The sequence below is a fragment of the Bactrocera tryoni genome, chromosome 5 (genome assembly GCF_016617805.1).
Source record: "Bactrocera tryoni isolate S06 chromosome 5, CSIRO_BtryS06_freeze2, whole genome shotgun sequence".
Taxonomy (NCBI): domain Eukaryota; kingdom Metazoa; phylum Arthropoda; class Insecta; order Diptera; family Tephritidae; genus Bactrocera; species Bactrocera tryoni.
In genome coordinates, this window is record NC_052503.1 from 42,060,998 (window position 1) to 42,086,574 (window position 25,577).

Here is a 25,577-nt window from a genome sequence, read left to right on the forward strand (position 1 = left end):
TGCTATGAACGCTTATCAACGCTCACACATACTTACAAACACACGATTACATATCCAGCGGGCGATGAACTGAAGCGCCCGTAGACATCACATGTAACTCCTGCATTTCTGATGGAATGCCATAACAATGGATGCATCAAACGCGAATCGAGTTCAAACACGGTGTTGTCGCGACATATGTACACCATCGCCATTGCCAGCAAGTACATCCTTGAATAGAATGCTGAGTGCGCGGAGCAACCGAACGAACACATAGAACAAAGCTTTAAATTGAAACACAATATTTGGCGAAGCCCCACACAATAGCGCATTCTAGTCGCACGTAAACAAAAGCAGAATGGCAGACACTTAACCATAAAGCGCGCATAATAGGTAAGCCAAACCCTGAAGAGATCCGCTTGACCCCAACCAATGCTGTGTAGTCTTAAGGAGCTGATGAACTCAAAAACAGCAAGACATCTGAAATTTTTCAAAATACTTGTACATACATACGGAGATACATGTACTACGTATGTACATGGCTAGACAAGAACAACACCAAGAAGTTTTATAAATACCATTGAGTTACTCTAATGTATCTGGCAGCGTTTGCATGTTTGTGTGGCTACCAAATTCAGCAGGGAAGCGCTGCCAGAGTCATTAAACTACACCAATTATATATAAAATAAATGAAGAAGTGCATACACATATGTATATGTGTGTAGCTAAGAGTTGTTACTATCAAATATTTGACGAAAGTCGTATCGATAACATGCTGTGTAAAAGAAATGAGAAAACTATTCACGTTCGTTTATCATATAAATATGCTGGTCCATTACTTGCAAAACATCATATGTGACCTGGTCTACGGAAAGGGGGCTTAGGTGTCAAAAAATCAATTTTCACTTTTTAGTTGATTCGGATGGAAGATTAGATGCTTTTTCACGTGATGTGATAACTAGTTTTCGCACGTTAGCTCCCTTTTCGTAGACCAGGTCACATATACATATTTATAAAGATAACCATATTCTGGACTAATACTTCAAGTTTGTTATCTGTTTTTTTGAAAACGGGTTCCCAGGGAGCGGCAATTTCAGTTCGAGGAACAAAAAAAAATCACACTTAGCAAAATCTGTTGAATACGGTGATTGATCGATGGTATTCATTGCGTTTTTGGCTTTTGGTTCGATCATAACGTGGCTCGACGCGATAGTGAGATAGCATTGTGTAAAACCCAGAATTGTTCTTCCACAATTTCGGTACTTTTCGACAGATGTTCTTACGGTAACGCCTCAATATGTCCAACTAGAACTCCTTATTAATCGTCTGTTCCTCCGGAACAAATCACTGTGATTTTTAAGCGACTTTCGAGTCAAGTTTAGCTTATTTCCCTCTATTCCGATGATGGTTAACTTGTGTGCATGTCAAACTCATAAGCTCATATCTCATCGGTAATTATAATGCTTTCCATGAATGTAGGATGGGAAATCGTTCAGACCGAAGCATGTCTTCGAAGCATCTTTGAAGGCTTTGTACGACTCGTAGGCTTGTGTTTATGATAAAACTGAATCACCGTAAGCCTTTTCCAACATTCCCAACGTTTTCGTACACTAAATTTTTTGACGAAATACAAAATTTTAGACAAATTTTTTGTTCGATATTTTTTCCATTGTAAAAATCGCAACGCCCTATTGAGGTGTACCGACTTAAGCAATAAGATGTCATTGGGTGCCTAGTCCGGAATACAATATACGGACGATGACTCATCAAATCGATGTTTTCAGTGCTCAAAAAAGTGCTCGGTTCAGTCAAGGTGTGAAAGCTCGCATTGTTGTAGTGAAGAGTGAACTAGCACAAAAATTGGAATATACATACTACTCAGAATTGTCCACTTTTTCCAAAAAACTGGGCAATCATTTGCTTGAAAGTGCTTCGTGAGCAAACAAATTTTGTTGGATTCGGCTAATCTTAAAGTCTCTTTACAGTCGACTGCTTTTTACTTTCGAGCTCTTACGCGTAAATCCACGATATCATAATATCATAGACGTGTTTCGAAGAACCGCTATTTTTAACATTTCTCTCGACCAATCGAAACTAGCCTTTTTAAGCGATTGACGAATTGTGTGGGATCCAATGTGAACAAATATTCTTTACAGTCAAATGTTCATGGAATATTGAATGCGTGCTGGTTCCACTAATGCCTATAGTTGGGTCAATCTCATGATATTTCTCATGACGAGCTTGCATTATCAATTTGCGCACAGCATCAATAGTTTCGGAAGAACAACTGATTTCGAACGATCTTCAAGAAATTGGTCTGGTAGTGGTCTACGAACTTGATTGAATTCACCATACCATAAACACTGATCCGTGATGGAGCTTCATAGTCCAATTATCGCGCTAAAACATTTAATGTTTAATTCATTTTTTTTGGAGGAAATGAACATTTGAAGTTACTGTAAACGAGCCAAATAGTGCTCTTGATATTCGAACGTTTCGAGTATGTATAATATCAAATTTACGATAAAGTTGTGAGTTGTCAGAGGATTACCAAATCCCTAAATATAAAAAGCAACCTACGAATGTTATTAAATTTTGTTTCGATTTCATTTATGCCAAAAAAGAAGACCTGCTCTGAATTTCAAAAACAGAGTGCAGAAGAATTTCACTTTTGTTGGTATTAAATCAAGTAAGGGAAAGAAAACATGGCTGGCGCGCTGTTATGGATTCAGCTTGAGTCATATCCTCGACTATTTATTGTTTTATAAAGTGGTGGCCCTGAACGCTATCATATAAAGCATCCGGTGCACTCAGCACAAATACAATCTATAGTATCCATCTTGACGCTAAAAACCGTATTTATCTAAACTTAGAATTTACTCAAGATAATCTTTCCGAAACGACAGAAATATGATTATTGAACACGTCTATCCAAGTTATACTCCCGCTGTGCGCAGAGTTTGGTGTAGTCAGGTGAAAAGATTAATAACGAAATACAAGCATCTCACAAGACACATACGGACAAACATATTGTGGATGTGGGTATGTCCATACACTCAGCTCTCTGACATGCCTTTCACTTGACCAAATCAACCATTAACGTTTGTTGCAACGCGACAAATGAAAAGTGCAGGTAGCGACACGACGGTACGTTCGTATACGTATCGTGTGGAAAAATATATGATTGTGTGTGCGTGCAAAGCGCTTAGTAACACCGTAAAAAGCGTACGTTCATGGCTAGGCCACACAAACTCACCGGACGGAATGATTGTTGGCATTTGCACTTGCGGTTGCAATGTGACCGCATTGTTGTAATTAAACGGAAGAAAATACACACAATAATAACCGCAAACTGAACGCATCATCATCACAGCTGACTGCTCGTAATTTCTAGCATTTCGCTTTCATTCCTTTTTGTTGTGGCTGGATAGTTTATGATTCCTGATGTGGTGGCTAAGCAAGGCGCACACACACTTCAACCTCAAGTATTGCACTCGTTCCAAAAACGTGACCACAGTCACATGGACCATTTTATTGGTTTTAACAACGTCAGCGGACCATCGTTGCCATCAAGTTTACTCACACACTTACACACTTGCGTAGTTGCGAAATCTAATTTGGCTTGCAAAGAAATAACTTACAGCATGTAGGTGTATCAGAGGACCAGATGTCAGCGTGCACAAGTGATGGCGCAATCAATTGTGTATGGTCCTTAGACACTAATAGGAAAACTGCTAAAGTCCCAGACCTCGTATTAAGAGACCGCTAATTGTAGATGCATGATATGGCTAGACAGTCGGTTTCTCAAAAGGCTGAATGGGTCATATCCAGCATCAAATATTATGCCTAAGAAAAATATCGTCGCGTTGATCCGCTTTCCGGCAGGAATGGACGCTTCGTAAGCGAAGAAACACCTGTGTCGTTTCGGGACAATCAACGCGAACCACATACCAAGGCACAGTTTAAACAATGAACCCCATTTCCTTGTTTTAAGATTTTCTAACACGGAAAAGGTTAAAACGGGCACCGATTTGCAGAAATTAACGGTAGAATAAAAGTGCTTTTTAACAGGGTCAACTGGAATAATAGATCGAATTAGATTACGTACTGTTGCCGCAACCACGATATTCTTCAGTTTTGGACTAGTACAATTTCCTTTTGTTTCCAAATTTCAAGATCACTCTCCGAGCAGACATTTTAGTCCAATGCAGAGATTGTCACCGTCATGGAGACATATGTACTTTTGAGACCTCAATAAAAAGCATTTTTCAGGCGGGTCATATAAGAAGAAGTTTTGGGTTAGATTATACTGACGTGCTATCATGCCGTACATAGACCTACTTATCCTTAGTAACGCCAAATAGAGGTACAGTTTAGTCAGTTTAGTTTGAGGTTGAGCTCCGAAACTCCTAGATACTTAAAATGCGATACAAAGGAGAGGTTCAGCGTCTTTCTCATGTAAATTTCTATGCACTTTCTCGCATGCGGTGCCAGTAGCTTGTGACCTGTCAAGAGGCCAACAGGAACTCACTGTCCGCTTTCCGGCTACATTTACTACTTCCCTGCTTCTAAGGACATTCTTTGAGGTAATGCGATGTGAGATTATTGCCTTAATTGCTGGCTGGCTATCGATGTATATATTTATACTTTTTATGTTGTTTCCTGCGTTGTTAACTATCTCGACCTCATTACCAACTGCAAAAACTTTCATCTGGAAAATACTACAGTATCCCAGAAGTTTAAAGGGTTGCCTGTTATTCAGCTCTGAGCAATTTATTCCGACTCCTACTCCATCAGCCGTGTTGGAGTCACCTGTTTAGATGTTCTAATTTCTGCTGGTGTGTCGTGGGCTTCTGCACCATCCGCCCTCTGTTAGTGTGACTGGGAACCTTTTCTTCCAAATAAAGCGTGCGGGTATGTGATCTAATTTGTCCATTATACCCCTGCTTATAGAGCTATGCCCGAAGGTCCTTCCAGAGAATTCAGCTAATGCAGCCAATCTTGCAGCTGAATCTGTCGCAGAGCTTTCCACTGAGTCCATCGGTTTCCTATATGAAATTTTTTCATAGCAGTCGCCAGACTAGAGCACCATAAAGTAATATAGGCTTGATTACCGCTGTGTTACACCAATCCTCCTGGCCTCGGTGTTAAGCCCAAACTATACCCTAATATTTTCTTACATGCCTATAAGGCACCACTGGTAAAGAGTACCAGATCCGTCTTAGCAATATTTACCTTTAGGTGCATGACCCCCAGAGCGTTCTGCATCACATTACTGACTGTATCTAAAAACTTGCATAGCTATGTTGTCTGCATAGGCTATGAGTTTGGGTGCTTACCTTTGAAATTTTTTCAAAAGCTCATTAGCTACAAGTGACCACAAGAGCGCTGACATCGTAGCCGTTAGCGCTAATTTGAGTAACCTGGCTTCGTCCCATTCCGCATTAATCTTCTTGCACCTCAGTAGAGCTTTTATCTTTTCGTTAAGGCGTGCCGTACTTTCAGGGCCCATTAACGCTTAAGGTGAAGCTCCATACACAGATAAGCCTAATTTCAAAATAAACTCTTTTATAGAGAAAGCACTTATACTATCAACCTCCTCTTAGATTGCATAGGATCTTAATCGTTGTTATTATTCATGAGAACCACAGGCCATACTTTACATCGATGTTGTGTTACTTACATTGTGGCATTTAGCTGGTAGTTCTTACTCTTTCTAGGAAGAGTAAATATAACGTTTTCTTTGGCTTGTATTAACCACCTACGCAATTCGGTTTGAATTTGGCTTCGGTTTTCCTAGAATACGAATAGAAGAAGGTACTTACATATGTCTAAAGCTGAATAAATCACTTTTTCCCACTGTATGCTTAACTGGGATCTTACTATCAATGACCACTAAACTATTTTACCTATAATTAAATAAATAAAACAATCGAAACTTCGCTTTAATGCATATTATTTAAACAAATGTGTTCAATATATAAACGGTGCAACACTGAACGAGCCGAAGCTGTAGCCATATGAGTAACCATACGAGTATGGATTGGTCGGGTAAAGGGGCGGATGTGGTGGCGTGGCCTGATAGTACGCTGTGCCAAAGTCTGGTGGATAGTACGGACCCCGGTTTGCTATAACGATAGGCACAGCAAGAGCCAGCTCAATGGTGCATAGGATTCCAAAAAACAGTAGCAGCTGTAAAATATAATTCATTAAAGTATTATAAGCATTTAAAATTGACTGCAGCGCTGCAAAACACCTTGCATTTTAAGCTCACTCACCAATGGCATCAAGAAATGCATTTTAAACATCACGCGGCGGTGGCGCTTTTATACCCGAAGCTCTCATCTGGCTGCACCATAGGTCAGGCTCGTGCAGATGAGCAAAAACGTAAACAAAATATCCACTGTGATCAAACTTGTTTTAAGTACTTATATGCAGGTTTAATTTTGTATATTTTCAATACACTACCAAGTTGGAGGTAAGTCTAGGTTCAGACAAGGACTCTTTTTGTCGCTGATTGCGGTCACTCGAGCTACACAAGTGCACAAACTTAAGTAGGAGAATTTTCTGCATTTTCTTTCGTACCACTTTCTCAAATTGTTGAATTGAAACTGACCGCTATCAGCAAACTTGAAAACCATTGCAAAGTGAAAAGTAATGCCGAATTGCTTAACCGCGAACTGCTACGAACAAGAACTCTTAAGTGTGGCACCCGAGTACGAGTGACACGAACACTTCGTCTTTGCTACAAAAACCGGTTTGGGCGACAAAAAGAGTCCTCGTCTGCACACAGTCATATAAAACTCGTTTTTCATTGTTTCAGTATCGCCCGGAACTCTCATGCATGCGGACAGTCTACCCTACCTCATGATGACGTTATTTGGCCGTGAACTTCATATATGTAAGTCGCATTTAACAGAGAGCAAAACAATTGAGTTTTAGGAATTTGCAACAGTTGTGTGCAATAAAAAGTTACTAAAATGAAAAAAGCTTCGGTTATTAGCTATTATGGTAGGCTATCATGATTGTATGGTTTGTAATAGTACAATAAATAAGGAAGCCTTAAATCGTTAAATGATATTTGAATTTCATTAAGAAACCTCCCATTCTGGCCAATATGTAAGGTATGTATTAAGTAAAGCGAAGGTTTAAAAACCCTTACATTAGGTATAGACTAGGAGAAATATTGCCCAGATTTCCTCAATTTTAGCTAAGAGGATATCTTGTTAGTTGAAAGAGATTCCTTTTGAATTTCTTAAGGTTTCTGATATATTATTTTATACTATAAAGTCAACCGGAATTTCGAAATATGTATTTATGTTTAACAGAGCTAAAGGAAGTATTGATCGCATTTTACCCATTTTTAACACAAAAGCATCATGTCATCACAGAAATATTCTCCCCGAGTTTCATTACTCGACCTCACAGATTAACTGATGTGTCCGATAAAAAGTGTGGAGATGAGAATTTTTACGCATGGGTTAAAACTTTCGGGGAGGTTTGGTTTCAGTTTTAGGCTTCTGCTTTGTAAAACAGCGGTATGGCCTTTGAGTTCGCTGACTGTGCGCTCAAGCCTAGTGAAGGAATGACTACGAGTATACTATTTATCTCCGCCATTGAGTGATTTAATGACTAGACTGGTTTCAATGCCAGCCAATCTCAATAATTGAGAAATAGGAACAGATAGAAGCTCCTTTCGGTTGGCTTCTTGTGGTTAACTACTCAACTTTTGGACTTTAGACCAAGCGCTGGTCGACTACCAACAATCACAAGCCCTTGCTGGGCAACGCTAAATCGTAAGCCTATTTCAGCTAGGACCACCCTAGTTGTTGGAGTCCTAACTTCGGAGAGTATTATTCGAATTCAACAAGGTTCACCTTAGTTGTTTGAGTTCTAACTTCGGTATTCACGCAATAATCACCTTACTGAATATCAGCTGCAATGAATATTGTGAAGAAGATAAGAACACTTCCTCGTCGAATGTTCCGTTTTTGCCAGATCAAGGCAAAAAAACATACTTTTAGACATTCAGATGAAATAGCGGTAATAGAAGTAAAACACCTAAGCAGGTTTATTACATGTTCAGAGCATTTTTGCCTATAGCTGATATCCGCTATAGGAGCTTTTCACTTTGCATCAGGACTAAGCTAAGCTAGACCAACTAGTCGCTTTCTCCAAAGGGCCGGAAACTACTGATCTTCTGATTGCCGATTGCGCAGAAATCTGTAGACAAAGGCTCAAAGCCCTTGGATCCATTTATGTGCAGAAGTATCACATTACCTCAGTTGTGCTCAGCAAGTTGCTGGAATTCTTTAGAAAAATTAATTTTCGAAAAATATATTTAGTAACAAATTCTATGGATCCATCTCTATTTTGACATCGAATTTGGAACAAATGCTATCCTCTTTCTTAAATTTTCAATCACAAAGTTTTCAATCAATCATCGATCAAAAATCAATTTCATCAATCCAAAATCAATTTTTTTCTTTGGAATACTTATATCGGCCGTAAATATGTATGAAACACATATATGTATGTATGTTCGCGAAAAGTCGAAAAATTATTTACTGCGTGAACACAACGTACAATGAAACCCGCTCGCATATGCAAACCCGTGACTAACTTAGAGTACACACACATCGGAGCACTCCGCCTTTTCCCGAAATGCAAACATATAGTACGTATGTATGTCACATGTACATGCATGTATGTTTGCATGTGTACGCACGTATGGAAATGCGCCGCTAGAAAAATGTGACAGCATTCATAATCAAAACTGCGGCACGTTGCCAGCAACGCACGCTCTGTATTTGCATAAAACGGATATTTATTTGTTCGCATTTTATTGGCAAAACAAATAACAAATATCTATTTACGCTAAGTTACGAAAGTCCCTCCATTTCATCGTTTAAAAATAGCCACAGGCGATCTAAAAATATTGACGATGTACTCGGGTGACTGATTTTCCGTTATGCTAATGATTCAATGGAAATCTGTGTCTGTTGCATCCCTCTTGCCGGAATATTGAGTGTAGCCTTGCGTCCGGCTTAATAGAATCTGCGTGCTTGTGTGTGTACTTGTGTATTTATTAGTGCTGCTGTATGCATATGTATGAGTTGGTGGACTCCTTGTGCGCTCAAGCTTTGCTAATTAAGTTTATCACAGAAGATTTCCGCGCAGATAATTGAAATTTTCTTGTTTACTTCTTATAAGCTGATGGGTTTTGGCTTTAGAAAAACAGATATTGCATAATTTTGGTGGGTTTTTGTTGTGATAACCGTTATTTATAATTAAAATTGTAGCGAAATGATTGCGCGTGATTTCTATTAAGGCTGAAGAGCTAAATGCTCTTAAATGTTGACGAGAAAACTCTTAAAAATCTATTTAAAAGGATTCGAGTGAGGAAGGGCTAAGTTGGAGCGCAACCGTACATTTTATACTCTTGCAAGGTAAAGTGATAAACATATGTACATATAAGATTTTCGAAAATAGTTTAATTAAAAGTAGGAAGTATGGCATCCACCATTTACAATCACAATCAAGAGGAGACAGTGTTATTAAAAAGATATATAAAAAGGTATATAAAAAGATACCCATTGTTTAACTTTTACAGAGAGAGAAAGAGAGAAGGTGTGAGAGGTTAGATGACTGTCAGTGAAATCTGCGCCAAATGTCACGTCACATCAAATCACTCACTTGTGTTAAGTATATCAAGTGATCAACACGTCAATAAAATAAAGACATTGGTGCTTAAGAATCGACGATTAACATCCTGACATCAGTGAAAACCATTTTCCAAGATTATTTCGGCCTAAGAAAAGTGAAAGCATAATCACTAAAAAAACATCGCCGCCTTAACGTCTGTGAAACAATACTTTTGGACTACCAGAATCTCATGAAAAGTATTATTACTGACGGTGAGTCTTGGATCTATGTCTACGACCCGAAAACAGACGATCAATCGGTCAAATATCGTGGCAAAAGTGAGGCTAAGCCCAAGAAGTCACGTCAAAGCAAGTCAAAAATCAAGATTATGTTGATAGTGTTCCTCGATTATTGAGCTATGGTACACTCAGAATTCCTTTTCACCGGTCAAACTGTCAGCAAAGAATACTATTTCAGTCTTATGTGTGTGATGGATGTAGGCAAACATTCGCAACCCAATTTATCTCATCATAGTGATCATATTGATATAGTACATATATTACTGCATTTCACTAAACTACTCTACTCCGTGCAACATATTGCATTGTCGAAAGTTCTAGTAGTAAACTGCTATCAGCCCTTTTTGATTTGACGTTTCCATGCAGAGCCATTACAAAGCGTGTGTAGCATGTGTGTATGTGCACGCGAACACGATTCTTAACACGTTTGTCTAACACGAGTTGCATTGCTGTTTCTGACAGATAAAGAATTTTGTTCGCCCACGAAATGGTTCATTTAAAGTCAATGGCGAATGAAAAGTGTTTAGGTGGTAAAATGCTCACACATGAAAGGTGCGTTGTGGACACATACATATGTATGTATGAACATGTGCCGTTACATGAATCATCAACAGCAGTGTATGCGGAATCCAGAAGAAGTAATAAAATGACATTTGGATCATAATTTAAATTTGGTTTACACTATAAAAATTATTATAATAAAATTGGCAATTTTATTTCGACAAAAAATCGGCATCCATTTCCAGGTTCCCTACTTTTTTAAAGAAAAAACACAGAAACTTCAAATTTAGTGGGGAATGCTTATTATCACTCGGAAGAACATTCTTTGGCATTTATTTTTGGAAATTGTCTCTTTCAAATGTTTGCCGAGGCTATGTCTAAGATGGTCGAGACCAGTCGAAATGGTAACTGTCGACTGACACACGTGATATTTTGCTCCAACCGGAGTTGTCCGCAAAAACGTGACCGGCCGCCCGGCCCAAAATATGAAATTATCTGACCATCAAAGTATTCTGTCAATAAATCCATTGATTGATGCGATGTTTGGGAAGCGGCGTCGTCTTATTGAAACCGAATGTCGCCGACATTATAAACTTCAATTTCCAAGTCATTCTATACGTCATTGCTCCGAACAGCGCCGAACAATAGTGGAGAAAAATAACACGACTATTGAAAAAAGTACTTCTGCTTGGATCACCCGTTAGTAATATTAATCTTCAAAATATTCCATGCTTGGCAGTTTCTTTCCAGTGACAGTTATTTTGCGTGTGAACAGAAGTTACTCCAGGTCCAGATCCCTAGAATACGGAGAATGTTGAAAGAGTTCGAAATCCCATCTATGAAATTTTGTAAGAAATTTCATTGATACATACATACATGTACATATGTAAATCACAATCTGGATTTGTTGAATGTTAACTTGAGCCTCACGAACAATACACAAAATTGTCAAAATTCCTAGATATCTAACGGACAGGCAAACAATCGAAGATAATTATACCTCAATTAGTTTGAAATTATTAGCAACATCATTGAACAAACATCTGCGCTCTGTGAAATTTTCAAGAAGAGATTACTAGCCTATAAAGGAAAAATTTTTAAGCCAGAACATTTCTTTCTCTAGATTCCAAATGGAGTCCCGGCAGTACGAATAAACTTTTTCCCGCTCCTTACAAAGTTGAGGTCAAAATTATAAAGTATACAGAAATTATATGGGGTCAATTACTACGTTCATCCGGTACCCCCACAGAGGACAAGGGGTTGAATATTTCCGTTGTAAGGTATGCCTGTCGTATGAGACGATTAAATACCAATATGTCTTTTCAGAAATAGTGTCGTAATATTCAGCTTGAACTGATATTGTGGACTTTGAATGAGATTCCTTCTACTGAAAAGACATGTGAAGTTAAAACGACAAATATCACCAGTCTGTGAGTTAGATTGGTGCTTAACTGGTTGTAGCAAAAGCTAGAAGGTCGGACCGGAAACTTAAATCCGTTATCACTGGAAGCAGTTAGCCCTTGGAGTTCGCTCCAATCTGCTCATTTCGTTGGGAGCCCTTTGGGGGGATTCGTGGTGGCTGTGGTTTAAACCTAATGGTAGAATTGAAAATTCAGTTCACTATGGAGTCGCACCGCGGCCGGGTGCCAAACCAACAGCTCGGCGAAGGTTTTAGGTCGGCCTCGAACCCGACAAAGGTGGAAAGAGTGCTCCTTCCACCTGACCAATTGAAACCAAAAATGCATGTATTATTTGGGGCTCTGATCAATTCATTGTTTTGATTTATGTACTTTAAAACAGAATCGTGGGGTTAGACCATCGTCGGCAGGTACTCACGTAAATAACACAACGAATGTTCATCCGGTCTTTTTCTTCAAAATGTGTTTTTTAAACAAGATCATATACAATAGTACATAGTACTCAAAGTATTGCTCATCTAAAGCTATATACATTTATAAATTATCCATCATTCTGGCAATTTGTGGACTCCATCCCAAAAGAACTACGCCGGCTTGGTAGCCAAGAATGAATCAAGTATACTTTTGATAACGTGTTCTGATGGGAACTGTATTCCAAAAATACAGGATTCTGGCACAAATGGTAGTCAGCATTGGCAAGGTCTGGCAAAAATGCGAGTGGGGCGAAACTTTCTGGCAACTGCTTATCAAATATATTTTTACCGGATCTTGAGCAAGAGGCCATGCGTTGTCATGATAGAAACTTATTCACCCGTGTCTGATCGTAAAAGCCGGAAGTTTTTTTTCAGCAATCGTTCGCTTCAAGTTGAAAAGTTGTTGTCGAAAGCGTTCCTCATTATAGTTTCCGTTAAAAACTTCTGAAAGCGCGTTAAATCAATAAATAAATACATAAAATATAAGGGTACTTTGTAGGAGTCGGAGTCAAAAATTGACGATGGGCGTGCTTCTGCCTACATTTCGGTAAAAATCTATTTATCGAGATATATTCCACCGATATCGACCAAATTTGACGTAGAATGTTACTTTCACATTACTCTTTTCCATTGTGAAAACAAACGAAAACGGACTGAACCACGCCTACTTCCCATGTAACCGAATTTTAAATTTCATCTGATTCTTTTATTTTCCAGAATGCAAATCAAGTAATTAAAGTATCGGGATAAAATTTTTCCCGAATAGTGCGCTTCAAGTATGCCACCTCATGATCTAAAAATGTTCAAATCAGACCGAAACTATTCAAGTCCCCAGATACCGAATATCGGGATTAAAGTTTTTAGGGTTTTTTCTAATAATGTTGCATCTTTGTGCTTAAAATGAATGAAATCGGGTAAAAACTAGCCTGGAAACCATCTAACTTACAAACCTTATACACCTGAAGGTATTTCCCTGGCTGCTTGAGTGACTTCTGCGAGCTCTTCTTGTATTTGGCAACAGTCTGCACAGAGTAATGCTTCCAGTTTCTAATTTTCCAATTTTTTTGACCGACCGCACTCCAAGTTATCATAATCACCACTTTAAAATCGCACATGCCACTTTTAGCATGTTCCCTCTGTTAGAACATACTCTAACTTCCACCAATATACAATGGTCATTTTGTCGATTTTTTCTTCATATTAAAGTGAGAAAGAAAAACCTGCAATAAGCCCACTTTTACAGCACAAAGCTCAACATATTTCAGTGAAAAAACAATATTGTTATTTACGCTTCGAATGCATGATATACAAGTAGACTCCTCCAAAACGGCGAGTGCCGTCTAAGCGGCGACGTCCAAGTCGGCTCAATCGAACTCTGCCTCAGCGCACGAGAACCATAGCTTTCCAGCGTAGCTTCAAGATATTGGAACAATGGATTAATAATGAAGTTCCGTCAAATGACAGTTTCTAAACAGCGAAGCATCTTCAGAAATTTTTATTTTCAAAACTTTCTTCGCATTTGAAAAATATGTTTTTTTTTTAATAATCAAGCAATTGGGTTCTTTAGTGTCCGCAACAGTTGCCAGCCGAGCCAGCAGCCACCGTGCACTAGCTGTGCATCATAAGGCTGCAACAACGTCAGAAATCGTGCTTTGTAAACAAAGGGAAAATGAAATAAATAACGAAATTACCATACGAGTTTGAAAAGTTTATGCCAATCGCCAAACTTAGTACTTCCTACACATCAATTGTTTTTAAAATACTAAAAATTCCTAAGTGACGCACGAACTCACGTGCACCGGCCAATCAAAACAAACGGAAATGCAGCGAAATGAAGGTGTGAAACTGACTTGGCCGCACACCGGCAAAGTTCGTCTGACGAAAAACAATAGCGCCGTCAAGAGTCACGTTGTCCACGCTTGCACACCTCGAAACAATCGCACGACACCGTACTTTCTTCGCAGGCGTGAGTGTCGAGCGTGAGTGTCGCACAGACCAATCAATGACCGCTGTCACGCTGCCGAGTAATAAACGTTTGCTAGCACATAATTGCATAGTTGGTCGCCTGCACTGCTGCCAAGTCGCGTGTTAAGTCAAACTGCATCACCAGAGTTGCAAGAAGCTGGCTGAGTACCGGCGGCGCATGCAGCAACACCGCTGCACCATTGTGCATCGACTAAGACACGCGTCTTACACGGCTGACGGCGACATGTGTGGCACAGAGCGCAAACATCACGGGAATTTGTTTGGAAAATGTGAGAATTTCCCTGTACGGCCGCGCTGGCTGCTGGCATTTGGAAAAATTCACGTTACGCGCGCGAAGACGCTGCGCAAAGTGTCAAATGCGTTGTGTGGTCCAACATGTGATGTGTGCCACAGCGAACGTGAAGCTGCGTTAGGCAATCCTAAATGCCATAGTATGATCCTTAAGAGTTCCGCATACGAAGGCTAACAATACGACGAGGAAAGCATGTGTGAGCGCAAAGTTCACGAACACTTGTTGCTTTGTCTCAAAGCTCGTCGGCACATGCTCGTCGCTTGCCATAGACGAAGCTTGAATGCCTTCGAAACTTTCTATGCGATAGTGTGCAGTGTTGTTGTTATTGCTGTTATTGCTACGATTGAATGTGGCTCGCAGGCTGGCAGCGAAGGTTGCATACGACGCAAATAAGCTTCGCTCCAACGTTGGCCAACGCAACGAAGTGGCGGCAATGAGGACCAACACGAACGTGTCCCTGAGGCAGCTGCTGTATAAAAAGGCTGCCCATTGCTGGTAACGGGCATATGTTCGTCGCGCTTCGAAGCTGAAATATCTCAGTGCAAATTGCGGAATATACTTGAGAAAAGCAAAACCGTTGATATTTGAAACTCAAAAACAATTGTTTGTTTACCAAATAATAAATCAAAGCAAGAATTTGGAAAAAGTGCAAGTGTTACACACAAGCAAAAAAAAACTTAAGCGTATTTGGATTAAAAATACATGCGCTAAAACTTTTAAAGCCAAGAAATAAAGTGTTTGAGAATTTTGTTACTAACAACAAAGTTTGTAACTAAGAAAATCTATAAGAACAAAGTTTCTAACTGACAAAGTCAAAGAACTGTTGATATCTCTAAAAGTCAAGTGAAAGTGTTACAAGCTAAACGCCAACAAAGCCATAATGGATAATTTAACGCCGCAGAAATTCACCAAACCCACAACATCATCTTCCAGCAGCACATCCAACTCATCGGTGTTCGTCGCGAAAAACACAACCGCTTCACCCGTGCATGTCGCACACAAATCCGTTTCCTACTCATCCACATCCTCCTCGAGCGACAGCAAAATGTCCAAAACAAAATTAACACGCGATCAGAAGACAACGCGCGGTTTTCTCAATTGCATCGGCAAGCATTTAGGTTGCCCCTTTCTACAGCAAAATGCACGACATTTACCACAACAGCAACTGCAGCGTTACATCTACAACAGTCAAGACGATTTGCCCAGCTCTTCGACAGACTCGTTCTCGCTCAGCTATGAACGCGGCTCACACACGGGCTTTCACCTCACCGGCTCCAGCATCGATCTCACTTGCGGTGATCTCAACGATTACGCTACGCAACCGAAAACACAGAAGCATCACCAGCAACATGCCTCACACAACACACTCTCCTCGTCAGCGTACAGCGGTTCCTCATGTTCACCAGCTTTTTGCTCGTTCGACGTTGATTGCTTGGTGGACATCTACAATGCTGACGGTGACGCAGATGGCGAAGAAGATGTGTCTGTCTCGCTGAAAATGTACCACCAGCAGCAACAGCAACAGCACAGCAACCACACCAATAACAATGTGGCGCATAGCTGCAGTTCCGGTCACAATACGGATACAAGTAGCAGTGATGACGATGATGAATGCTCCACACATGAGGAGTGCTGTGAACAAAAGCAGAAGCGTAAATGTCTGAAGCATGAAGCACCAGCGCATCAGCAGCGTCATGAGCAACAACAAAAAGAGCACCCAGCAACACACAAGCGTCTGCACTTGAGTCGGCTGTCGATTGCCTCGTCGGTGACACGCATGTTGAACCATTTCGCCAGCAGCACGTCGATGAGGTCGTTGTCGTGCAGCAGCACACCGTTGCGCTGCTTCAAGGATGCCAAACCGAAGGAGGCTGATGACGCAGCCGGCCATCTGAATGCCAGAAATGCCAAGCATGAGCACAAGAAGCACAGCTTGCCGAATACGTCGTCATCGTCGGCATCGTCCAGCGGCAGTCGCAGCAGCAGCAGTGGCAGCAGCAGCAGCGGCGGCGGCGGCGGTAAGAGCAGTAACAGCGCGAGCAGCAAAAAGAAGGATAAGAAGCAGCAGAGCATATTGCGGCCGCCAGTGCATTATGTCTACATGAAGGGCATGTCCGGCCTCTACTCGCGTGTGCCGCGCTACACCGTCTGCTCGCCATATGCAATGCATTAGGGGGGTGACGTTGGGTTGGCGTTGGTTATGCGTATGCAAATGTGTGCACTATGTACATGAAGTATGCATACATATATACACTATGTATACAAAAACACAGACGTATCGAAAAAGAGGCTGACTATCTAAGTATCATAGTTCGTAGAGATTTGTAGCTTTGGAGAAGTCGAACTTTTTTTCCAAATAACAACTGCAAAAGACTTGTAATTCATAACAGAAAATAATAATACCGTTAAGTGTACATAAGTGATTAGTTTAACCCGTAGTTACTTGTAAGCGCCTAAGTATAAGCTCGAAGGAATAAGGTTTGGTTTATGAAACCAAAGACATAATAATGGAAATCGCAGTGCCTCGAGTCTCAAGATTTGAAATGTATGAAGCATGTAAAACATAAAATGTATTGTACATATATAAATGTACACCAAACACCTAGTGGGTGTATTGTAGTCTGTTAAGTAAACTCAATGTAAAAGTTTGCAAAATTTCTTCCATTCCAAGCTGCATATTTTTTCCAAAAGAAAGCGGAAAACGAAATTAAATTCAAACTAAAAAAAAACACTTTATTGAAACAGCACTGAAAAGTTCAAAGATTTCTTCCATTACTACAAGGAAAAGTATTCAACTATCAAATAGTTTAAAAATCGATGTATATTCAATTATTCTAAATAATTTTAAATTATATTTAATTAATTATTTATAGATAATTAACACGTAGACAAATTTTTAGTATAAGTAAATTTAAATAATTACACCATTTATTTTGGCTACTTCACATTATATCTGAATAAATGCTATATTTCTGAAAAATACAACAACCTCTCGATTCATTCTTTACTGCAAGGCGTACATTAAGGAGCAGCCCATATTGGCAACAGCGATTCATTCTTTACTAAAAAGCATACATTAAGGAGCAGCACATATTGGCAACAGCGTTTCATGCTTCCCTGAAAGGTATACATTTAAGAGCATCCCATGTGGACAACAGCGATTCATTCTTTACTGAAAGGCATACATTTAGGGGCAGCGCATATTGGAAACAACGATTCATTCTAAAAACAGCGATTTATTCTTTACTGCAAGGCATACATTTAAGAGCAACCCTTATAAGCTAAAACGAATGGTTAATCTTTTCTTATATCAAAGAACTAGATATTTGACCACGTTTCAGCTTTACCAGGATGTGTTATTTCGAAGCGTGCTTCCTCTTACGACTTGTTTTTTTTTTTTTTTTTGATTTTTAATGTCAAAACTACCGATTTTGGTTTTTTTTTATGGATTTTCTGTTTGCATTTTGATAATTTTGTATGTTTTACAATCTCTTCGTATTCAGTTATCATTCAAAACCGCATTTTTATTGGTTAAAGTCTTTGAAAAACTTATTTTTGAGTCGTGAAAGCACAACAAAATGGCGGCTTTCGACAGTATGCATCGAAACAAACATTTTTTAATGTGTATTTTTGGGCTAACGACACAAGGGTATATAATAGAATCCTGATAGTGGCATTAAAAGCATATCAAAAGCAAGGAGAACAAAATTTTATATAATTTTTTGGATTAAAACGTAAACATTTCTGAATTTTCTCACTTCAATTTTATTTTGGTTACAAAAATAGGCATAGTAACAACAAGCGATAAAAGAGCTTAATAAATTCGAGTAATGTTAAAATGTTAAAACTTTCTTTATTTTTTATCGTAGAAAATTGTCGTTCGTAGGCTAAAGCTTATAGTCAAATATTTTAAAGACAATCTTAACAATAAATATTTAAAGGATTTTTCTTTAGGTTTTCTGCTAAAAAATATTATATCGTCAGCTGAAATCGAGCACAACGTGTCTTCAAAAAAGCCGACATTAAGTTTTTTATTGCATATATACGTAATATCGTAGAATTTCAAGCTTTCATTCTCAGATATACCCAATATGTAACCAATATATAAGCAATTTATAACCAAAACCCAAATTTTCTTTCTAATAAATGGTTATTATTATATCGTTTTTTCTTCATCTATAAACTTATGAAAAGTGATGTTACGTTCTTTTTCATTTTAAGTGACTATATATTTTATTTTCTGTATTCTAAAAATTTATATACGCCAAATATTGCCTACAATTAGGTATAAGTATAACTTCCTTAAGACCTCCGTGAGACTTTCCATAAAGAAGCATCTTAAAAGAATTGAGTATAAGTGTCCAAACATCACCTCAGATCCACTTAAGATATGCTGAAATACTTTTTGTACAATGCTTCATCAATCCATAATACTTTTTTAGCAAACAAAAAATCTCGAAATGATCTAAACTACCGCGAACAAAATTATTGTGAATTCCTAGGATATTTTCTGGATGATTTCAAATAGCAAAAAATTAAGAATTTGATATAAAAATCGTAAAACTCTTATATCTAACAATTCTAAAAAATTAAAAATTAAGAAAACGTATATTTTTGGCATTTTTTAGATTCTAAAGTTTTGTATTTTTTAAATTCTAAAAAATATTAGTCCGATTACTTCATCTCTATACTGAGCAAATCCATTTTTAATTTACAACATGCTTCAAGCAACTAAAAAAGCTTTACTCAGCGAACTTGCTGAAACCTCCAACTGTTTGAAGTTCTTCAAATAGTGCCTTTGCGCTCTAAATCGCGCTCTTGCTTTGCTTCGCGCTCATTTCGCTCATACCAGCGCAACGCATGCGCACTCAGTGCTTTGCATTTGTTGTGGGAACACTTCGTCGTTCCATAGGGTACAGTTGTAGCAATGAAAACACAGCACGTCATAGACAACAACAACTACTTAGAATGTGTTTATCAACCGACACACTCCACTGACACACAAAATTTTCGCCTTTGCTTGGCATATCCTCCATGCCTTACCGAATGCAATGCACTTGTGAAGGACTTGCGGTCGACCTTATTTACCTTTTTCGATCCAACTTAGCGCAGTTAACGTATGACGACAAACATTTCCTTGCCACCGGAATGACAACTATTTGACAGTGTCATACGCACTCGTATAACATATTTGGTGGCATAGAATTTGAATATTTCCCAGACCGGTTGTGGGCCCACAAATAGTTTTGCCCCGCTGTTTTGAAGGTTCTCGCCACTTCGCGTCGATTGTGTTTCGCTTATATTATCAATGTACATATACATAAGCATATAATGGTATATGTAAATTATGTACATGGTCTTGTAGTACATAAGACATTGCGGGTTTGTAGTTTGTTGCCGCTTGAGGCTGAAAATAGTAGCCATGTTTTTGCATATAACCTTTAACCGACTGCTGCTAAAGTGAATGCCAAATTGGCATATATACGAAAGGGCATTTACATGGACATTTTCATGGTATAAATGTATTTTCAGAATTCCGCATCTAAGGTCCTCTTTGACGTAATACTTTGAACTTCTGTATCGCATCGTATGCAGTTTGGCGTATTTAAATCATAATGAGCTGCTTGTTCAGAAGGCATTTTTGCTGGTTCAGTCTCCGAGATGCTTATAGTAATGAAGTGTATTAATAATTTAAACCTTTCATCATATCTATTTTGAAGGTAAATGTCCTGGAGTACGAAGAGAATCTACGAAAGTTAATAGTTTGTTATATCAAAGTAAAAATTTAATTACCAAGGAAGGGGTAAGCGAACTTTATATTCTCGCTATTTTCAAAGATCCATACCGGAAGCATACCCGGTGTTGGCAAAACTTTATATTAAAACCGCTTGTGCAAAAATTCAGCATTAATAACTCGACGAAACTGTGAATCGATACATATTTGGTATCTAAGATTATATTAGATAAGTAAATGAGGATTGCGACGCAACCTAGGGTCTATTGTGCCCTTTCCTAAGTAGCACCGTCTCAACTAGCCCCAGCAAATACATAAATAACATGGGAAACATGGGTCTTTATGCTGCTCCTACAGACTACTGTGCAGTCAATTAGCAAGTGTTCTGTTGTTTCAGACTCCAAGCCGCAGAACCGGAAATTCACACAAGAAACTAGGCCCATGTTAAATAAGTGCTTCTTGAGCTTACAATGGCCAGTGTAGAAAGCGAAACGTAGCCTTAGTTTTTCCCTTTGGAGGTTGATCATATATTTAAAGCTTTTAAGGTTGTAACCACCCATTAGCAGTTTGGCATGGCACATGCCCAGGAGTTGTTTCCAATGCTTTTCCCTACCCAGTGCTTCATCCTTATTCCTTTATGGTGTGGGGATCAGCCGCAATGATGGATTCCGGCTCTAGAATGTTGGTGGATGCTGCGGAGCGGCCAAGTTCTTCAGCCATTTCATTCCCGGCTATGCCTTTGTGACCATACCCCCAAATAAGGTGCACCTGGTTACGATCTGATAGACTATTCAGTCATTCTATACACTACTGCGCCAATAGCGATTTGATCTCGTACGCAGAAATCACTTTGAGTGCCGCTTAACTTTCGCTTAGTATAGCTATATGTTCATTACATTAGTTGCGTTGAAGGTTTAACTGTACACATCGACTGAGAGCAAAGAACTCTGCTTGGTATATGTTTGGACAACTACACAAAGGTATGGAGAGGTTTGTGTGTGGTCCTGCGCCAATTCTCTCCGCCGTTTTCGAGCCGTCTGTGTACCACTTGATTGTACTGTCCCTAAGCAGTAACTCGAGAACGGAAACGTTCCATTCTGCCTTACTGCTGAAGATAACCTTAAACTTCCTAGTGAAGTTAACCCTTTTGGTAATGCTATCTCTAAGGAGAAGAGCCAGTAGTATTTCGCCACTGAGGTCTTTCATGCGTTTAGAAGATATAACGTTACCTCTTCCAGACCCTCCTGCTGTCTTTTAGACTGTTTGGTGACTTGACCGATTACTAGGTGAAGTGACGTGAGTTCCACCAAAACTTTAAGTGCCGTCGTCGGGCATGTAACCATAGCACTCGACACGTTGACACAGGAGAGTCATTGCTGTTTTCATAGTTCTACCGAAATCTGTCATACTTCTGGAGCCCAAACCACCCCTCCATATTCGGTATCACGATAATGGTGCACAACCATTTGTCAATCTTTGGCTTGCAACCCCGAAATCAACCGACAAAGCCGATTGCACGTCATAAGTGCCTTCGGTTTCGCTACGAACTGCAGAGTAGAATCCAGCGTGAGACCATGATATTTGACCATATTAATCATCTTTATCTCTTTGCCTCGAGTGTTAGGTTCCTTAGGCCAGGCAGAGACTTGCGTCTCGTAAACGCGACGATAGTCGACTTCCAGGGGTTGATGTTTAGTCCAACATTCCCTGTGTCCTCAAATTTTCCTCTGGTTATGATAATAAGCGGACAGCTTATAGACCTTGACAGCGGATTCCATTGTTAGTTAGCAACACAAGTAATTCATCCACAACGAGGCTCTAAAACAGGGAAGATAGTGCGAAGACGAATATTAGTATCTCCTATGTGGTTTCAGCTATTCCGGTGGGCAGTACGGCCTCTATGCATCAGCGCACCAGTGCTCTTGCTACCTTCGTGTAAGACGTGTTGTTAAAGACAACTTCGATGTCTAGGAATTCGCATAACATTACCTCACCTTTTTAGAGCGAACTCTGTATCTCAAAGGTTAGCTGGTACAGAGCAGTATTGGTCGATATGCCTGCTCTATAAGCATGCCGGTTCGCATGGATTTGCTATCTTAATTATTTATATGTATTATAGGTCATTGATTCTCTTAGTTCCGTTACTTCGTGTCCGCGCTTATTTATATTAAAATCATCTTCAAATAAGACATAAGTATATAATATAAAATCAACTAAAGACATGAAATGGAATAATGGAATGGCATAAGTATGTAATATAAAATCAACTTGTACAGACATGAAATGGAATATAGTACATTAAATGTTTGAGAAAAGGTCTATCAAAGAACCATAAATCTTTATATTAAGGATGTAACAAACTATTAACTAATTTCATTCATAATACTCTTGCAATACAAGGTTTGTCCGGAAAGTAATAGGACTGAGACGGTTTAAAAAAATAGTTACAATTCTTAAAAAACTTTCAAAATAGGCTTCTTCTGCGTCGATGCAGCGCTGCCAGCGCGATTTCCAAGCATTGATGGCTTCACCGAAGGCATTCTCCGGAATAACCATGAGAGATGAGATGCATGCTGATTGGATCCTCTCTGTCATCTCAAAATGCTCAGAGAACTCGGGAGATTGCCTCTTTGTCTCGGGATCATACTCAAAGATACATGATTTATCACCTGAGATAACGTTATTCAAAAATTGGGGATCACTTTCACACATGTTCAAATTGTACTTGTGAGACCATCTTCCCGCACACCTTGCGCATGTTCAAGTGCTCCGTCACAACGTCATGAACCACAGATTTTGATAAATTTAACATCTGGGCAATTACCCGTCGACGGTCTGAGCTCAAAACTTTGCGCAAACGAGTCACATTGTCGGTGTTTGTCGAAGGCGCAGGTCTCCCAGCACGACCTTGGATTCGGTAGAGGCCGTTCCTAGCTAACGAACGAGCGGCTGGTCAGCTGTCTCCGAGCATCTGGAGAGTCAGGACAAACATTTTCGCGCGACGTGTTTCCGTGAGTAGTGCAAGCCGAAAATGCAGCGTTCGTTACGTGATCAAATTCTATGTGAAACCCGGTAAATTGCGACAAAGACGTTTGATGTGATCAAGCACGCTTACCCAGATGTTGCATTAGCAAGAAGTGGTGAGTTTCGGTGGTACCAGGACTTTTTGTTGGGCCGGGAAGAGGTCGTTGATGAAGACAACGACAATCTGACTCGTGTGCACATCAAAGGCATCGTCCACCATGAATTTGTTCCTCCTGGACATACCGTCAACGCCAAGTCTTACGTGGAAGTCCTCAAGAGACTCAAATGAAGGGTCAATCGGATCCGATAAGACATCGCAATCGATTGGAAGTTGCACCACGACAACGCCCCGGCCCACACCGCCTTTCTTGTGAACATCTACCTAACCAAGGTCGGCATCCCAAAGCTTTCGCAGCCGCCATACAGCCCAGTTGTGGCCTTCGGACATTTTTTTGTTTACTTGCCTGAAAAGGCCGATGAAAGCCAAGCAATTTGAGACGACAGAGGGGATCCAAGCAGCATGCAACTAGGTTCTCAAGGCCATTCCGGAGAATGTTTTCGTGATATTCCTATTTTGAATTTCTTTAAATAATTGTAACGATTCGTTGAATAAACTTTTTTAAATCAACTCAGCCTTATTACCAAATGTGATTTCAATTTATGCACGATTTCATCGAATACTGCATGGTTAACTCATATGCTAAATTTTTTAAAGTTAAATTTTATCAACTTCCGAAGACAAAATCCTGTCTTTGACCCTTGCAAGTTGAAATAATATGGAATTTTCGGTTACAAAAAACATTTGAAGTATTTGCTCTTGACTTACCGTCTGTAGATTACCTATGTATACATATACATATGCATGTACATTAGTGTCTTCTCTTGCTGCTTGCTTTGCGGTATCAAAAAATGCATAAACAAAGCGCCAAAAGTGAATAACATTTGCACACGTGAAATTCGTGGATTATAAAGAGTTTATTGCCTGAGTGATTGGTCTGTTGTTGATGCACGTTAAACAGTTGGTCAAGCTGTTGCGCAGCCAATCTAATTATACACAAAAGTAAGCAACGTCGGTTGATACATAAAAGTTAAAACAAATACAAATAAATCGCGGTGCAACAGGTTTGCGTCTCCGGTCAAAATCTGGATTTCATTTATTATTATTAGTAGAAAGTGTGGGCGTTACCGTAGAAATACATATACATATATCGCAAATCCAACGTATGGCTTTACAGTAAGCGTTCAACATATGCGTATGAATATATCTATTATCATTATCAATTAACTGTATTCAATTACCATGGGTCATTGGCAAATGACACATGATCAGCCAATTTTGCTTTTATATTCTTACGCATGTATATATATATATATACTATTAAGGTGCACATTATTTATTATTGACCATTATACTCATTTCCTTTGACATAAACTACTGCGAATGCATTCGAGAACGATTTTTATGACAGAATTGGTAAATTTCTTACAAAAATTGGTTTGGTCTCCTCACGGAGACGAACACTTCTCTTCATTAAGATAACTAACATATTGGCCGATATATGAGGTATAAAGTCAGCCATCAGTTTGAAAATCTTTCTACTTATTTTATAACATAATAATATACCATATTGAGTTAATGTGGAAAACGTTTCGAAATTCTTTATATCAGAGATATAAGGTTAATACCAAGATATAGACTAATTCCATTCTAATTTGGCTCTGAACCTCAAAATTTTTAAGAAAGTTTGTCCATTCATCAAAAATCACATTTGGACAAACTTGAAAGGCTTAAAATCAGGTGAAAGAGCATAATTCAATTATCTGAGTAGTTTCAGAAGCAGAGAAAGGATGAGCTGATTGCATTCAATTGCCCAGGTCTACTTAAAAACGTATTTTCAATTAACTTTTTACACAATTCACACACTGATGGACTTATTCTTCATAAGGTTTGTTAAAAAAAACTCAAATACCAGGAGTTTTCCAAAGTAAACAGGGCCTTTTGAATCTAGCGCCCCCTGCTGGCGCCATCTACATGTCGACTGGTGCGTTAGAATCTGCTATCTCTATTAATTGTGCAGTGAGAATTTCCTGATATTTCATTGATTGGAATTGAAGTTATTGCGTTTTAAGTGTAAGTATGTTTGTGTTATCGGTGCGAAAATGAGCTTCGGACAAAGTGCCAACATTATTTTTTTTTTTTTTTAAATTGGTAAAACTTTTACTGAA

The 25,577-nt window shown here is 39.2% G+C and overlaps 1 protein-coding gene across 1 annotated transcript; it reads left to right on the forward strand.

The window, feature by feature from the left end:
* The first annotated feature begins 15,120 nt into the window (after positions 1-15,120).
* Positions 15,121-17,446, forward strand: LOC120777978 (uncharacterized protein DDB_G0271670). The gene has a single exon (XM_040109618.1). It carries the CDS (start codon positions 15,474-15,476, stop codon positions 16,764-16,766), a length of 1,293 nt encoding a protein of 430 aa, XP_039965552.1. The 5' UTR covers positions 15,121-15,473; the 3' UTR covers positions 16,767-17,446.
* The last annotated feature ends 8,131 nt before the right edge of the window (positions 17,447-25,577 follow it).